The sequence below is a fragment of the Rhinopithecus bieti genome, unplaced genomic scaffold (assembly GCF_001698545.2).
Source record: "Rhinopithecus bieti isolate Rb0 unplaced genomic scaffold, ASM169854v2 scaffold_13577, whole genome shotgun sequence".
NCBI lineage: Eukaryota > Metazoa > Chordata > Mammalia > Primates > Cercopithecidae > Rhinopithecus > Rhinopithecus bieti.
This window is the reverse complement of record NW_016807867.1, coordinates 1,081,520-1,094,456: the sequence shown is the minus strand read 5'-3', so window position 1 is coordinate 1,094,456 and position 12,937 is coordinate 1,081,520. Positions and strand designations below refer to the sequence as shown.

General features: G+C 46.1%; 1 protein-coding gene across 1 annotated transcript in view; it reads right to left on the bottom strand.

The window, feature by feature from the left end:
* The window catches only part of LAMA3 (laminin subunit alpha 3), a 275,849-nt gene that overhangs the window by 200,380 nt on the left and 62,532 nt on the right, over positions 1-12,937 (bottom strand). The window contains exons 3-6 of the mRNA XM_017883982.1: positions 10,828-10,945; positions 9,338-9,456; positions 7,491-7,661; positions 4,462-4,553 (exon numbers count right to left, since the gene is read on the bottom strand). Of these exons, the coding sequence (XP_017739471.1) occupies positions 4,462-4,553; positions 7,491-7,661; positions 9,338-9,456; positions 10,828-10,945 (500 nt within the window). The remainder of the gene's footprint in view (positions 1-4,461; positions 4,554-7,490; positions 7,662-9,337; positions 9,457-10,827; positions 10,946-12,937) is intronic.

Genomic DNA, 12,937 nt, shown 5'->3' with positions numbered 1-12,937 from the left:
ACNGCGCGCCACCACCCCACAGAAGATTCGATGGATGAGCCCCCTGAGACCTCAGAACTATCTTTTTGGCAACTGCTGGGGGGAGCTGGAGGAGGCCAAGCAGGGTCTAGTGGCAGTGAGGGTGGGGGCTGGGGAGGGGACCGAGGAGGAGGAGGGGACGGGGGCGGGGGGAAGGAGAGGGGAAGGGTTGGAGGTGGGAATCCGGCTGCAGCCCGGGCTGCTGGAGAGCGCCAAGCAGGCTGGAGGCCGGAGGGAGTGGGAAGAGCTGCTGGAGCTGGAAGGATGGGAGCCAGGAGGGAGCCGGGAGCATGAAGGGGTGGGAAGACGGCCTGAAGCCCCAGGAGCGTGAGCGAGGCGAGGCCCAGGGCCTGAGGTAAGGTGGAACCCAGTTCGGGTTGCCCGGGGTAGGCATCGGAGCTGGGCAGTGGTCGTTTTCCTAGGGGCGTGCCTCAGGCCGGCATGGTAGGCTTCTAATTCCGGGCTGGGTTGGTCCAGGAGGCTGGGTTCACGGAGAAGCACACGCCTCCCTATTGGAGGAGGGCACGGACGCACAGCCTAGGATTGTTCTCCAGTCCCCAGGCCTCAGAGTCTGGGGCTCCTGGACCCACAATTCACCCGGCTGCTTCAGCCAGTTACTGGGCCGGGGCGAGGCGGGGGGCAGGGAGTGGGGAGCGGGGAGGCTCGGAGGGGACTGAGGAGGCAACCACCACTGGGAGCACATGGTTGCCACGTGGTTGGGGAAGGACTGGGTGCAGGCACCGTATCCAGGGCCCCCCTGAGTCCTGGCACTCCCGAGCCTGGGATGCTGTGGCTCAGGTGAAGTGCGCTGGTAGCACCAGGCTTCTGGAGTTCTTCATCCAGCCCTTACAACATCTACTGTGATGGCAGCTCTCAGTTTTGGAGCCCCTTTCCTGTCTCACTGTGGTAGATGGAACTTGCCCCACTTTGGGGATGAGGATACTGGTGCTCAGAGATAAACTCACCTGACGAAGGTCATGATTGTAGGCAAAGAGACTAAATCCAAACAAAGATGCTTGACTCCATAGCTGGTGCTTCATGAATATCGTGAATATGAAAGAGGTTTTGGGTTTTGGTTGTGTTTTGGGGGGGGCGGTGAGTGGGGGTGTCCCCGCATGCTGCCCTTTGTGCGGCATTGAGCAAACAGCTTTTTTTTTTTTAATATGAGAAACTTGCAGTGTTCAGTTTGAGTCAAATAAAGACCCGAGACTATTAAAACAGTAACAACAGCAAAACGCCTTGTCTAAGAAGGCTCTTGGCTGTGCCTGTAGGGATTCCATCAACTCTTCTCTAAGGGAAGGTGGTGTGGAATATACTCAGTTCTATTCCCAAGAGAGGGTATCATCCCTCTCCATACTCAACTGCCTGGTAAAGCACATGGACATAGATCTACCTGGCAGCACAGAACAACTGGCATCCAAATGGGCTCTTGTTGGAGAGGCAATTTCAGCTCATTGCCAATTAAACATTTGGCATTAGCTAGACTACAAGATTATTTAGGCAAGAATGCTTCAAGAACATGTAGTCTTAGGCCAGGTGCGGTGGCTCAAGCCTGTAATCCCAGCACTTTGGGAGGCCGAGATGGGCGGATCACGAGGTCAGGAGATCGAGACCATCCTGGCTAACACGGTGAAACCCCCGACCCTACTAAAATTACAAAAAACTAGCCGGGCGTGGTGGCAGGCGCCTGTAGTCCCAGCTACTCGGGAGGCTGAGGCAGGAGAATGGCCTAAACCCGGGAGGCAGAGCTTGCAGTGAGCTGAGATCCAGCCACTGCGCTCCAGCCTGGGCAACAGAGCGAGACTCCGTCTTAAAAAAAAAAAAAAAAAAAGAACATGTAGTCCAACTCCACACATAGGGGGATTAAAATTCAGCATAGCAAAAAAAGGAGCTGGATACCCATCTGACTCCCACTGGCACTGCCAAATCACTGCTTTTCCTCTCTTGCAGCCCAGGCTGATGGTTAATAATACATCTGCTGTAAAGATGTTATTTGAAGATGTCATTGATTAGAGAATTCCCTTCGTGATGATCACTCCTCCCCACTCCTAGGGAAAATTGTTATTTGAGACTAGTATCAACAATCATGCTTTTTCTAAGTAACATTACTTTTTAGCTTGTGATCATAGTGAAATATGAAACCAAGCAGATTTCCCTTTTTGAGTTGGCTGCTAGGAGGCTCAGAATTAAATTTGAGGTCCTTCCACATATCCATGCAGCAAGGTCAACATGGTACACATGCTTGGCTAACAACCCCTCTTCTTGAGTTCTGCCTCAGTAGCCAGTAACTTTTTTGATAGTCTGGGCTTGGCTCTATCCATTAAGTTTCTGAATCCCTTTAAATTATTATAAGATTTCTACCTCATCATGGATGTGGATTTCATCAGCATTTGTTCAAGGTCAGCCTGTTGGGCAGAAGCAAACCAGCAGACAAGAAAAGGCAGGCAGTCATGTTGAAGTGGATTGCTGCCAAACTGAGCCTTTCACTAAGGCTTAGGGAGACCTCCATACATGTGTATTGGGAGAATTAACCACCCGGTGTAGAACTCCTCAGCTCGGCCAGGGTCTCCAGGGTTCAGTAGCCTTTCTTTTTTTTTTTTTTTTTTGAGACGGAGTCTCGCTCTGTCGCCCAGGCTGGAGTGCAGTGGCCGGATCTCAGCTCACTGCAAGCTCCGCCTCCCGGGTTCACGCCATTCTCCTGCCTCAGCCTCCCGAGTAGCTGGGACTACAGGCGCCCGCCAGGTCCCAGCTAGTTTTTTGTATTTTTAGTAGAGATGGGGTTTCACCACGTTAGCCAGGATGGTAACTGGGACTACAGGCGCCCGCCAGGTCGCCCAGCTAGTTTTTTGTATTTTTAGTAGAGACGGGGTTTCACCATGTTAGCCAGGATGGTCTTGATCTCCTGACCTCGTGATCCGCCTGTCTCGGCCTCCCAAAGTGCTGGGATTAGAGGCTTGAGCCACCGCGCCCGGCCGGGTTCAGTAGCCTTTCTAAGCAGGAAGCTCCTGCCCTCTGTGATAGCATGTACTCCTTTCCCACATGGCACTATTTTGTTCCAGGCTCAGGGACATTAGCTGGACCTCTTCTCTCCTCTCTCCAACTCAGAACTTATTTGACCCGATTTCTAGTGTCTTAGGGAGACAGGACATTACAGGGTGGAAATAGATTAACCATTAATAAACAACTCATTTTCCACTAAAGGTTAATCATTTGGTGTGTGAGCTCCCTCAACAGCACTGCTGGATCCTTGAAGTGGGGACAAAAACGTTAAGAGCTATGGATGGTCAAGGAGAAGGGCCCCACAAAGCACATCACAGACCTTGAGAACTAGCAATTCTGCCTGAACACAAAGCTTGACCTAAAGAGGCACAAGCCTGAATCTGACTAAAAGTGAAATATATCTCTGGTAAATGCTGCTCATGAAACATTGTAGACTTTAAGTTAAACATTGAGATAAAATGATTACTATATCTGGCATCCTGTAATTCCCAGCCCTTTAAAGTATCCCTCTTGCAGTGGTAACACAAATGTATTGCTGAACACTTAACATTTAAGACTCATGCATCTTATTGTATGCAAAATATACTCAAATTAAAAACAAAAAGGGTACATTCATGTTCACAGCAGCATTATTCACAACAGCCAAAAGGTGGACGCACCCCAAATGTGTATCCACAGATGAATGGATAAACAGAGTGTAGTATATACATATATACAAGAAAATACTGTTCAGCTTTGAACTAAAAGAAAATTTTGACACATGCTCAATATGGATGAATCTTGAGGACATTATGCGAAGTGAAATAAGTGATGACAAATTTAATAAGCCAGTATTTGTTGCAAAAGGAGAAATACTGTATGATTCCACTTATATGAGGTACCTAGGATAGTCATGATGATTGCCAGGGGCCAGTGGTAGGAGGAAACAAGGAGTTGTTTAACAGGTATAGAATTTCAATTTTGCAAAATGAAGAGTTCTGGAGATTGGTTGCACAACAATGTGAACATAGTTACCACTACTGAACTGTCACTTTAAAATGGTTAAAATAGTAAATCTGATGTGTATTTCACCACAATTTAAAAAACAAGGATTTGAAATGTATACCCCAATCCCATTAAATCAGGAATGACAAGTTTTATTTCTCTTGCCAGCTCTAATCAATTGGTGGCCTGAGGTATGTCTTGGGGGTGATTTGGTGGCTGGGACACAGATTATCCAGAGTGCTGTGATTGATTAGCCATGTCTGCCAGGGCCCATAGCAATTATATGAAAGAAAGGGGAGAGTTGGTGGAGAGGAGGCACACACCCCCACCTATTCATTGATCCTGAATCATTCCTATTGAGGACAGGAACCTAGAAACATTTAATGGGATGCATACATCCACTGAAATAATTAGACTTATTCATAGTAAGGCTGAAAAAAATCTGCACAGTGTACTTACAGTTTTTCAGGATTGTTTGCATTGCACACTTCAGCATGGCCATTGCAAACACACCGCCCACCAATGCTGATGTCCTTTATGCTGTAATAATACTGCACGACAGAACACAGAACATGCAAGTTTCACTAAACAGTGACAAAAACTTTCTCTTACTAGTCTTTAACCCACATCTGCTGCCTCTGCTTCCCTTTTAAAATTCCGTATTCTTGAGCCCTACACTGGGATGTAACATGTCTTATAAAATAAACACATTCCTCAATAAAATGTAATAACATACTGCTGAATTTGTACATTTAAAAAAATCAGGCCGGGCGCGGTGGCTCTGTTAATCCAGCACTTTGGGAGGGCTGAGGCGGGTGGATCACGAGGTCAGGAGATCGAGACCCTCCTGGCTAACACGGGTGAAAACCCCCAGTCCTCTACTAAAAATACAAAGAACTAGCCAGGCGCGGTGGCGTGGCGCTTGGTCCCAGCTACTGGGGAGGGCTGAGGCGGGAAGAATGGCGGGAACCCCGGGGAGGCGGAAAGCTTGCCAGTGAGCCGAGATCCGCCCACTCGGCACTCCAGCCTGGGCGACAACAGGCGAGACTCCGTCCTTCAAAAAAAAAAAAAAAAAAAAAATCCAGATGCTTGAAGTTCCCATTAAGGGAAATTGCCATTAGAAAAGAATCATACTTTATTGCCTATAGGAAAGGGATTAAGAACGTCCAAGTTTATTTTTTATGTAAATTAAAATAATTTTTACATTATGTTCTATACAAATGAATTTTATACATTGAACATATTTATTTATCAAAACTAAATTTTATACCAAAATGTTGCACTTGCTTTGTGCAAAATACTATCCCAGGTTCCAGGAAGGGAGATAATATTTACAGAGATGGATCCAATGCATCCCTGAGACTGGAGGGGCCACCAGGATTTGCTGAAGCTTTCCTAGCACAGGGTCGGAAAGACTAGAGTCAAAGTTTCAAGCTCCAGAAAGGCCAGACAGAGCCAGCTCAGATCCAGCTGAAGATCGGCCCCTAAACCAGGCCACAAATATGTATAGATCCTCTCATTGACAAGGCCCCTCTCCAATATGTTGGAGGCCTCTGCAGTGGTGACAATAGGCAGCTCCTCCTGCCAGCTCCCTTCCTTCTCAGACTTGGCAGGAGACTGCCCAGGATTTGGGAGGAATGTGAGGACTGTAGAACAATCTTTCTCATTGAGGCCATGCTGCCAGTGAGAAGAATATCTGTCAGTGAGAAGTCTTTGAATTCACAAGGACAAGAGGGTTTTTGTCCCTTTATTGTTGTTGTTGTTGTTGAGTGTGGTTGCCTTAAAGAGCCCTATTGATTTAATGTTGGGGTTCTGTTCTGGTTCCCTCATTAAAACCTGTTAAAGTGTCAATGCTTCCTGGAAACATCTTAGTCTGAAGGCATTAACAGCCCCCCTTGTTAATACAGATAAAGTCAGTATTACCAGGGCTTTCCATGACAAATTAAGACTCAGGGGCTTTCCTGCTGGCCACTGTAAAAGTTCCCCTCCACACGTGTTAAGGGCAGCAGCAGCAAGAGAAACCCCAGTCAGCCTTCACCCAGCAGCACACGTGATGTGTGTCATAAGGTAGCTGGTATCATATTCCTCCATGAGAGAAGCAACCTAAACTTGGGGGGTTAAGATTATGTATTATGTATGTGATACACTCCATAAAATAATTATTTAATGGAGAGGCCTGTATTCATCTAAGTGAAAAGTAATATACATAGATATACATGACTGCAAATCTTGCAACCCCCAAAAAGACAATTTAAGAAAAAAAAAAAATTGGTAAGGTACATTTGTGGCAGTGCTCCAGGGCACATGGAGGAACAGCAACACAGCCGGGCTATAGTTTATGAGAAAGTCCAGCCCTCCCTTGCAAACATCCATCCTCAGATTCAACACAGTACCCAACTACACAGAAGCTCAGAGGGAGCTGAGGAGAGCAAAAAATGCAAAAGATAGGCCACCTACACCCAAGGTGCCTGCCTTTCTGTCAAATGCTCAAAACTGTGGCAATACTTACACTTTTCCCTCCCTTCCTTTCCCAGCTCTCTGATGTTACCTATATAAAAAGCCAAACTCTATAAGGTGCACTGGGCATCTTCCATTCACCCTCCGGGTCTGCTCTCCTCCTTCTCCACCCTGTCCTGTGCCTGGGAGCTGAACTTTATGGCTGCAACCAATGGACTGTCTTTCTTTCTGGCTTCTTTTTTGGTTTGGCCAATGGAAGGCACCAGCAGATCAGAGGGTGGAAGAAGAGTGAGCTCAATATATTGATTCTGTGGGCTCCCTCTGTGCCCAGGAGACAAGTGTACTGCCCTGACACCTGAGAGTGAGAGATGTTCATGGTGTACCTCCAACACAGGAGAGGGTACTAGTGCTCACCAATACCTATGTGCCTCCATTTCAGCTAGATGACATCACCAAGCCTCCTTGCATCTAAGTGAGGCTATAATATGACCAGTTCTTGCCCATAGAAGTAACCACTGATGAGAGGCAGGTAGATTTTTCTCTACACTCTCTCTTCCCTCATCTGATGACCAACACATAGGGGATCCAGAGGAGGACTCTGAGGTCCTACACAATGGCTGCATCTCTAGATAGAAAGAACCTGCTTCCCTGAATGACTGTGTGAAGCCGATCCTACCTGCTGACCCATGTTAAACTGTAATATGAGCAAGAAACAAAGCTTTATTTTGTTAAGCCACTGAGATTTGGGGATTGTTGGCTGTAGTATTAATTATCCCATCCAGACTAGTACCAGACTGACTATAATCGTTTGCCTTTCATCTTCTTTGAATATAATGATTTTTCTTCAAACAGCCATTTTTATACGTCATTAGATATAAACTCCTAATTATATCTAGTATTTCAGACAACAACTCCCACACCTACATCATTACAGGCTATAAAGGTTACTTAAAAGAGTTTGAGGCAATTAATTTGGTAAGCCAAAAAAAATGAATAAATAAAGTAACAAAACAAATGCTCTGACTACTCACCCGCCGAGTGACAGTTGGATCTCGCTGGGCTTTGGAGATGAGGTGTCCAAGAAGCGTATTGGTTCGAAGAAAACGCAAGCGGATGTTTGTTGCCTTGGTAAACTCCCTCAGGGTGTGAGAGAAAGTAAAATTTTTTGCACCTGGACGACCGTTTATCAAGGACACCACAACCTAAAATGACCACACACACATAAAGGGGGAAAAGGTTCCTTTTATCAAAATTTAGCAGCAAGTAAGCAAAAATAACTCACATGCCCCAAGGCACTTGGTTTCTCTAAGCCATTTGGTATTTGTAGGGGGTTTTGGATCTTGTTTATGTCTAAAAACATCATTGCTAGTCCCATCATCCCTCATACTTCCTGGTTCCAAGGTCTGGCAATATGTCTTTGAAACTTGGACTCTTGAGAGATGTTATCATTTCATTTTCAAAGCTTTTGTTCTATCAGTGTAGTTGTGGGACTGTAACACTACGAAATGTTGAAAACATAATGTTAAAATCTGTAAATATAAGGACACACCTTTGTTAAGCTGCATCAAAGAAATAAAGCTAAAGAAACCCAAACATCTACATGAGGTTGAAAAAAGGAAATCTCTAGATATAAAGTTTGACAGTAATCGGGGAGGAGGGGGGAGAAATCTGTGTAAACCCTCCATTTTATTTTAAAGCCCAAAGTGATGAAGCCCAAGTGTCAGCCACTGGAAATATGAACCACTCATGAGTTGTCAGAAGACACCACATCCACATGCTCAAGTAAGGTCTCTCTACTTAAAGAGAGGGAGGCTGACACCTTTGATGGAAGTTTATTTGAAACTCAAAACTCAGTTCATATTCATTATAGCCTCAGAATTTCCAGGGAAATCTTCGCTGATTGTTTCGCCTGTGTTTGCCCATCTCCCTTAACAATAGCCAAGCTAACTTTACAAGGGCCAAATGCAACCCCACAGGGACAGCAATTTTTTCTCTCCAACAGATTATACCCATTCTACCAAAAGGGATCAGAGATCAGGTAGGATCAGCTCCATGCAGCCATGCAGTCATTCAGGGAAGCAGGCTCTTACCATCTAGAGATGCAGCCATTCTGTAGGACCTCAGAGTCCTCCTCTGGATCCCCTACATCTAGTCATCAGATGAGGGAAGAGAGAGTATAGAGAAAATCTACCTGCTACCACCAGCCCCTCCTCTTCTCACTCTTACGGGGGATCATGGGATCATGGGTGAAGAGGTAAGGGGTCATCATTTCAGTTACCAGCAACCCACTTTCTAAAAACATCACCAGAAAGGACAGTTCAAGACCTGTGGGCCTTGAATCAAGAATCCTGCCTTTCGGCTGGGTGCGGTGGCTCAAGCCTGTAATCCCAGCACTTTGGGAGGCCAAGGCGGGCGGATCACGAGGTCAGGAGATCAAGACCATCCTGGCTAACACGGTGAAACCCCGTCTCTACTAAAAAATACAAAAAACTAGCTGGGCGAGGTGGCGGGCGCCTGTAGTCCCAGCTACTCAGGAGGCTGAGGCAGGAGAATGGCATAAACCCGGGAGGTGGAGCTTGCAGTGAGCTGAGATCCGGCCACTGCACTCCAGCCTGGGTGGCAGAGCGAGACTCCGTCTCAAAAAAAAAAAAAGAATCCTGACTTTCTGGGGATAACTAAAATCCCCCAACAGAATTTCCAACCTGGTTCATTCTGGGAGCACTCAATGTGATTCCTTAACTGTTCAGTCCCAAGCCCTGTTTCCATCTTGATCTATGTTAGATGTCCTTGAAAGTGCAAGTTTCGCAATTATGAAAAATTGGATATCCTCATGTTCATTTCTGAGTCTTATCTCTCCCAGTCTTCCAAATCTACTTACCTCACCATTTTCCAAAGGTACAATACGGGAATATTCAGTAACACAAAGTACATCATCATCCCGGGTGACAGCCATATTTGCCTCCCGCCCGAATTCTTTTAAACAGTCTACTTTAGAATCTAGAAGGAAAATATTTTAACATTATATAACAAAATATTATCATTTTGTTGCAAATCTCTTAAGAAGACTTACGTTTCCTTAAGAAAATACACAAAGAAAGAAAGAAGAGAAAGGCATTTAAAACTTTTAGAGAAAAGCTGAGAATGGAGTTTTTAATTCATGAAAGAAAATACCAAGCCATTTCAGGCCAGTTGACTTTCAGTGGCAATGCTTGGAGATGCAGTGCTAACTCCACACTCCTACTTAGGCAAGTTTATCTTCTAAGGAAACCTACTGGAAAACCCAATGCCTTTATAAGCAAAATTCTTGTCCACCTCTGCTCATCACAGGGTTTAGAAACCCTGACATTCTTCATTAGTGAAGGTAACAGAGTTGAGGTGAGTAAAGCACAGCATAGGATCTATAAAGATGGAACTTAGCTTCTAATTCTGCATAAAAGGAAAAAGATGGGAGATGACAGTTATTAAAGTCATCTCATCGATTCACAGCTTCTACCGTCTTACAGGTGCTCCCAAATAGTGCCAAGAACTGTTATCATAAAAGCAGTTTCTACTTCATTTCTGCATGTGGTATCCTTGAACACATGCTTGAGAAATGGGGATATTCTTTTTTTTTTTTTCTTTTTGAGATGGAGTTTCTGTTGCCCAGGCTGGAGTGCAGTGGCACAATCTCAGCTCACTGCAACCTCCACCTCCTGGATTCAAGCAATTCTCCCACCTCAGCCTCCTGAGTAGCTGGGACCACAGGTGCACACCACCACACCTTGCTTATTTTTGTATTTTTAGTAGAGACAGGGTTTCACCATGTTGGCCAGGCTGGTCTCGAACTCCTGACCTCAAGTGATCTACCTGTCTTGGCTTCCCAAAGTGCTGGGATTACAGACATGAGCCACCACGCCCAGCCAATGTTCTGAGAGTAATTTAGAGGTTAAAAGTGACCAGTCCCTAACTAGTCATACTGAGAGATTATTTTTCGTTTCTTTTCTTTTTTTTTTTTTTTTTTTTTGAGACGGAGTCTCATTCTGTTGCCCAGGCTGGAGTGCAGTGGTACAATCTTGGCTCACTGCAACCTCTGCTTCCTGGATTCAAATGATACTCCGACCTCAGCCTCCCAAGTAGGGACAACAGGCACGTGCCACCATGCCTGGCTAATTTTTGTATTTTTAGTACAGACAGGGTTTCTCCATGTTGGCCAGGCTGGTCTCGAACTCCTGACCTCAGATAATCCACCCACCTTGGCCTCCCAAAGTGCTGGGATTATAGGGGTGAGCCACCGCACCCAGCCAAGATTAATTTTCTAATTAAATCCATAGTCTTGATCTGTTCCAAGTAATTAAAGCCACACATAACATAGTAGGCAAGATTACTTACGAGCAAAGTATTGCCATGGTGAGTAGGTGCTTCCAAAATCTACAGATCTTTCCAAGACCCAAAGATCAGGGCGAGGAGAATTTGCAAATTTGATTAAAATGTAGGCCACATGGAAGAGCTGATAAAACAAAGGAGACACCGTTATTAAAGTCATCTCATCGATTCACAGCTTCCACCATCTCTATATGATGCTGATTCCCAAGGCAACATGTCCCACCACAACCCCTTGCCCAAGATCCCGATCCTGACTCCTAACTGTCTATTGGACATCTCTGTGGGGAAAAGAAAGAGAGATCAGACTCTTGCTGTGTCTATGTAGAAAGAAGTAGACATAAGAGACTTCATTTTGTTCTATATTAAGAAAAATTTTTCTGCCTTGAGATGCTGTTAATCTGTAACCCTAGCCCCAACCCTGTGCTCGCAGAGACAGGTGCTGTGTTGACTCAAGGTTTAATGGATTCAGGGCTATGCAGGATGCGCTTTGTTAAAAAAGTGCTTGGAGGCAATATGCTTGTTAAAAGTCATTGCTATTCTCTAATCTCAAGTACCCAGGGACACAATACACTGCGGAAGCCTGCAGGGACCTCTGCCTAGTAAAGCCAGGTATTGTCCAAGGTTTCTCCCCATGTGATAGCCTGAGATATGGCCTCTTGGGAAGGGAAAGACCTGACCATCCCCCAGCCCGACACCTGTCCCCCAGCCCAAAACCCATAAAGGGTCTGTGCTGAGAAGGATTAGTAAAAGAGGAAGGCCTATTTGCAGTTGAGATAAGAGGAAGGCATCTGTCTTCTGCTGGTCCCTGGGCAATGGAATGTCTTGGTGTAAAACCCGATTGTATGTTCTATTTACTGAGATAGGAGAAAAAAGCCATAAGGCTGGAGGTGACACAAGCTGGTGGCAATACTGCTCTTTAATGCACCGAGATGTTTATGTGTGTGCACGTCAAAGCACAGCACCTTTTCTTAACCTTGTTTATGACACAGAGACCTTTGTTCACATGTTTTCCTGCTGACCCTCTCCCCACTATTACCCTATTGTCCTGCCACATTCCCCTCTCCGAGATGTTGGAGATAATGATCAATAAATACTGAGGGAACTCAGGAGAGACTAGTGCCAGCCCAGTGTGGGGTCCTCCGTATGCCGAGCGCCAGTCCCCTGGGCCCACTTTTCTTTCTCTATACTTTGTCTCTGTCTCTTTCTTTTCTCAGTCTCTCATCCCACCTGATGAGAAGTGCCTACAGGTGTGGAGGGGCAGGCCACCCCCTCCACATCTCTACCCAGTGGCAGCCTCTCAAGCTGATCAAATTCAAAACAAAAATCATTATCTTTCTTTCTCCACCAAATATAGACATTGATCATCATCTTTGTCATACCTTAACCAATATGCCATTCCATTTCAATCAGTCTACAGTGCATCTTAAAGTCTATGCATTCAGAAAAGTCTGACGGCAAGCAATAGTCATCACATGCTAAGCCCTCCCAGGGCCAAGAACCAACAGAACAGCCCAGAGTGTTTCCCAGCAGTGTCCTAAACCTGGTTCCAGGTCTTGGAGAGATCACGGCTGCCAGAACTGAAACCCGAGCAGCTGTTTGATGGAGTGGTAGCACTCCTTCCCTGTGGATCTCCTCTGGTCTCATCTTTTCCTGATTGTTCTCCCTCTTAACAGCTTTCTCCTTCACCCTCATCACTCTTTTGCCCGTGGCCAGGATGATGCAAAAGTATGGAAGAGATAAAGTGGGGCTTCAGTCCTGCTTTCTTCACCTCCCACTCTTCAGGTCCATGGCCAGGAGCCTTTGCAGTTTATTCCCATTCCTTCCCCCAAAACTTGGCCGGGTGCGGTGGCTCAAGCCTGTAATCCCAGCACTTTGGGAGGCCGAGACGGGCGGATCACGAGGTCAGGAGATCGAGACCATCCTGGCGAACATGGTGAAACCCCGTCTCTACTAAAAAATACAAAAACTAGCCAGGCGAGGTGGCAGGCGCCTGTAGTCCCAGCTACTCGGGAGGCTGAGGCAGGAGAATGGCGTGAACCTGGGAGGCGGAGCTTGCAGTGAGCTGAGATCCGGCCACAGTACTCCAGCCCGGGCGACAGAGCGAGACTCCGCCTCA